The sequence below is a fragment of the Silene latifolia genome, chromosome X (genome assembly GCF_048544455.1).
Source record: "Silene latifolia isolate original U9 population chromosome X, ASM4854445v1, whole genome shotgun sequence".
NCBI lineage: Eukaryota > Viridiplantae > Streptophyta > Magnoliopsida > Caryophyllales > Caryophyllaceae > Silene > Silene latifolia.
The window spans coordinates 216,419,901-216,425,122 of record NC_133537.1 but is presented as its reverse complement, the minus strand read 5'-3'; the positions used below and the strand labels follow the sequence as shown (position 1 = coordinate 216,425,122).

General features: G+C 37.1%; 1 protein-coding gene across 1 annotated transcript; it reads left to right on the top strand.

Annotated features, from left to right (window-relative positions):
• Window positions 1–221: 221 nt before the first annotated feature.
• Window positions 222–1,382, top strand: LOC141619312 (uncharacterized). Its single transcript, XM_074436339.1, has one exon. The coding sequence runs from the start codon at window positions 222–224 to the stop codon at window positions 1,380–1,382; it is 1,161 nt and encodes a 386-aa protein (XP_074292440.1).
• Window positions 1,383–5,222: the final 3,840 nt, after the last annotated feature.

The window sequence follows — 5,222 nt, the reverse complement described above, 5'->3', positions numbered from 1 at the left end:
TGACAAGGCTCATTGCCTATGCCACAGCCAGATGGCCATTTCATTATCACCCACAGTGCAAAGGAATTAAGCTAACTCACCTCATATTTGCTGATGATCTTCTGATGTTTTGCAAAGGAGATGCCCCTTCTATTCTCCTCCTTGTTAAAGCTTTCACTTCCTTTTCTAATGCATCAGGTCTGCAGATGAACAATGCAAAGTAAGAAATCTTTTTTAATGGTATGAATGTGGACTTGCAGACTGATATTCTATCAGTCACTAGATTTCAGGAAGGAAAAATGCCATTTAGGTATTTAGGGGTTCCAATTCAGCCAGGGAAAGTATCAAAGAAAGAGTGCAGCAGTCTTGTGGAGAAAATGGTGACAAGGATCAGAAGTATTGGTGCTAAAAAGTTATCATATGCTGGTAGGGTTGTACTTATAAACTCAGTGCTTAACACTTTGTATAACTACTGGGCTGCAATGTTTGTCATTCCTAAAGCTGCTATTAAGAGAGTTGAGGCTATATGCAGGAACTTCCTGTGGGATAGTTCCACTGAATACCATAGAGTTCCTTTAGTGGGTTGGGACAGAGTAACCATGTCAAAATCTGCAGGAGGACTTGGGATTAAAAAAGCCAGCACTTGGAACATTGCTTCAGTTGGAAAACTGGTGAATTGGTTATATGTGAAGGCTGACAGGCTCTGGATTAAATGGATAGATAGTGTTTATCTCAAAGGAACGAACTGGAATGATTATACACCTGCAAATGACTCTACTTGGACTTGGAAGACTATATGTAAGGTGAAGGAGCAGCTTAAGAATGGATTCATTGATAATTGCTGGGCTCCTCATCAAAAAGGTTATACAATTGGCAATGGATATGAATGGCTTATGGGAACAACTCCTACTCAGCATTGGACAAAAATAGTTTGGAATGAATGGAATGTGCCCAAACATTCCTTCAATTCCTGGCTGATAATGCAGGGTGGCCTGAATACTAAAGCTAAACTCTTTACTTATGGATGCTGTCAGGATGACTTGTGTGTCCTATGTGCTGAACAGTCTGAAACTATTGAGCATCTGTTCACTGAATGTAAGTTCAGTTGTCAAGTTCAGAAATATGTTGAAGATTGGATTGAACGTCCTTTCCCCACTGATAGTGAGCTGCTGAATGTTTCTGGCAGCAACATGAAATGGAAAGCTCTAGCTATGGTGCTGTCTTGCTACAGGTACACAGTTTGGTTTCAACGTAATCATGCTCGAACTCAGTTTAGTGTTATGAGACATGTGATAGTGGCAGAACGGATGAAGATGGTGGTCCAACAACGAATTCGCAGATTTACTGATCGTAGAGGTGGACAAACTGAGTTGGATGCAAGGACTTGGGTTGGTTTCTGTTAATATAAATGTTGTTTGTTTCTATTTGTAGAAAGCTTTTTGGTCCTTTTGTAATTGGATAAGTTTTTTGAAATATATATATACACACTCACATTTCACCAGAAAAAGATATTGTATTTATTATTTCATATATGATAATTGCATTTATCGTTTAACTCTTATATTCAGTTTTATCTGAATTTATATACTTTGTTTTGTCCGAATAGGTTGTAGTGACAACGTCGAACCCTATTAAACTGAACTGGACTAACATTGTATTTTTGTCCCTAGTTACTTAATGAGGTGACGTCTAGGAGTGACTAGATTGTAAGGCGATTGATGACAAGTTTAACTGTCATATGGTCATAGAAATGGCTGGTCGATTACATAGGCAGATTGTGAGACAATTTTTTGGACAGTGACCGTTTATAGAATCCTTTTGTTGCTGGGTCATGGCGAGGATTTCTATTTATTCCTTCAAGTCAATTCTTTAGACTGGCGACTATTTGTCTGAGTTGGTGCGGTTTTCCAGTGACTTAGGTTTTTGCTCTAGGTTGCGCTATAAAACGAGGCCGATGAGCATTTACTGGGTCATTGTGATCTGTATCGAACGAAGAAAATAGGTCAACAGGATTGTCCACCCATGTCGTTTTATATCTCAAGGCCACTCGAGGAGAGGTAATTGAAAATGCGTGGCCACGCTCGGATGAGATCTATAGTATATTATCCGGTCAGACGGTCATTCTCCTAATCGAGGAAACCACTTCATAATATGATCACGTGCAAGAATGACCCGAAAGACATCTTGCATTGAGTGAGAGATATTATTGGACAAGAGAATTGGTAACGCACACTTGAGTTGGACAAGTGGGAGATTGTTGGAGTGAGTGTCCTCCACAATAGTGCGTCTACATACTAAATGTCGTACAAGGAATATCAGGGATTTATTTTATATATTTGTCAGTTGATCAACGTTTATCGGTAACGCTCGGCTGACTAGAGTTTGACGTTACTGTCGTGTGACGATGGTGATCAACTAATCCCTTTAGGTCACACCTATAGGATGATGCCCAAATGGAAAAAACTAATTATTTGTATGAGATACAATTTAATTAAATCCTTGTATTAATTGACTTTTGCTAAATCAAGTGAATGTATTATTTGATGACGAGTTACGAACTCGGGCCAAGGGGATTTATTATTTAATTATTTGATAATTAAATAATAAATATTAATTAGAATTTATTAATTAATAGTTAATTAATAAATTTATACGGTATGTGTGTATGTTGTGAGGCGAAGGTAATTAGCTATTTAAATTTACAAGAGGTTGTAAAATTACCTAATAAGAGTTCATAACACTACAAGAAAAACTAAAACAGGCGACCGAAATTTGGCGACTGATATTTTTGGTCGCCAAATTGGCGACTGATTTTAAAATTGGCGACTGAAATCAGTCGCCAATCTGGTGACTGTCTTTTTTAAAAAGGGAATCAAACGTGGCGACCGATATTTTGAATTTGGCGACTGATTTTTGGTAGTCGCCAAATTGGCGACTGAAATTCGGTCGCCAAAACGAAATTCAGTCGCCAATTGTTTTAATGGAAACCAGGCTGTCTATTTTAAAAAGGGAATCAAATTGGCGACTGATTTGTTTAATTTGGCAACTGAAATAAAGGTAGTCGCCAAATTTGGCGACTGAAATTCAGTCGCCAAATTACAAAAATCAGTCGCCAAATTTTTTAATACAAACCAGCGCTCCTCTCTCCTACTTTACTATTTGCGAAAAAAAAAGGGACGAGCGATTGAAAAGCGGCGACGACACCAACGAACAACACCACACAACCACCCTTCCACCGCCATTTCCACCACCACATCCACCCTCTTCAATTAGGTTAGTTTTTTTTGTTTAATTTCAGTTTATATAGTTTAATTTGTTAGATTAATTTATAGTTAGTTTGATTAATTTGTGGTTAGTTTGTTAGATTTATTTGTAGTTTGTATGTTAGATTAATTTGTAGTTAGATTTAGTTTAATTTGTGTTTGAATTAAAAGGGAATGATTATGAGGTTTGTCTTTAGGTTTAGGGTTATGGGGGGCGCGAGGGGAAGGGGGGGGGGGGGGGGTTGGCCGTGGGTGGGGTTGGTCGGGGGTGGGCTGTGGTGGGCCGTGGGTGGGTGGGTAGTGGGGTGGCCGTGGGTGGGTGGGTCGTGTGTGGTGTATGGTGTTGGGTAGCTAAGTGATACCGTCTCATTATAATTAGTATTAAGCTAAGTGGAACCGTCTTAATTAATATTATTATTATTATTATTACTAAGTTAAGTGAAATCGTCGTATTATTATTAATATTAAGCTAAGTGAAACCGTCTTTTGCATTAATGGAATTAGCTAAGTGGAACCGTCTTTTGGATTAAGAGAAATTAGCTATTAGCTAAGTGGAACCTTCTTTAGGACTTGATTTTGATAAATTTAGTTTGATAATTCATGTTATTGATGAATTGAGGTAGAATAACCTTGTTATTTTTGTTTTTCTTTTCTCTTTTCGGGGTTGTCACTGCTACTGCTAGGCACCACCGTACGCGGTAGCTGTTGCTTCTTGTTTTCTTTTCATTTTTGCTTTTACTTGATTAGGTAACCTCCTCTTACCAGTTACCTTTTAAATTTACTAATTTTAGTTCAAATTATGTTACGGACTTTAGGATAGAAGCCTTTATTATGTGGTTGAATTGGGCTATTGATTGACTTAATTAATTTAGTACTTGATTGTGTTGTTGTTTGATTTGATGTTGACTTAATTAGTACCCGTTCAAGAATTACTCATTAGGAGTAATTCTTGAATAGTCCCCATTTTGGGACTGTCTTTGTACGTTTCAAGTCATTTACGTAGTAAACACGTACTTGTGATTTATTAATGAGGAATGAGTTTGGTGGCAATCTCTTTAATGTTCTCCGAATACATGTATATGTGGAGTAATTAGTTATTCTACATAGATGTGTATTTGGAGAATCAAGGGAATTGCTTTTAATTTTTCCTCATTAATAAATTACAAGTGTGTTTGCTAGTGACTTGAAACGTACATTGATGGGTTGAGGTTGGAGTGATAAGGACCCCATTCGAAGATGGATTACTTATTTACAATATTTATATATTGTTTTCATATGTTTATTGTATAATGTGGAGTATAATGTTTAAATTTTGTATGTAATATTATTGTTATTTTTTAAAAATGTTTAAATTATTGTGGGGTCTTCTTTAGATTAAAATGAAGAGATTGGAACGTTCATGGATGTATGATAGAAGATTAGACCATTCCAATAAGAAAAGACGTCCTACCGCTAGATTTATAAAGGGTGTTAGCGAGTTTATTGAATTTGCTAAACAACAAGATGAATATGACTTGGTAGACAAAAAACTTAGGTGTCCTTGTGCCACATGCAAAAACCTGAAATACCAGCTTGACATTGTAGTAGAAGAACATCTCATTATAAACGGGTTTACGCCAAATTATTACAATTGGATTTCCCATGGAGAAGCATATTCTCCAATTCATGAACAAGCTCACACCCAACAAATACAAAATGATGAGAACCCATATAGAGAGATGGTTGTTGATGCTATGGATTCCATTATTTTTAATAGTGATGACCATACAACCATTTCTGAAGAACAACCGCCACACCCACAAGCAAAAGCCTTCCTTGACATGTTAAAAGCCTCAGAAAAACCCTTGTATGAAGGAAGCAGAATGACATTGTTACAAGCCGCTTCTAGGCTAATTACCTTGAAATGTGAGTTTAATATGCCATTTGCCGCTATTGATGGCATTGCCTCGTTCCTTGAGGAATCTTCCCCCGATGATAATA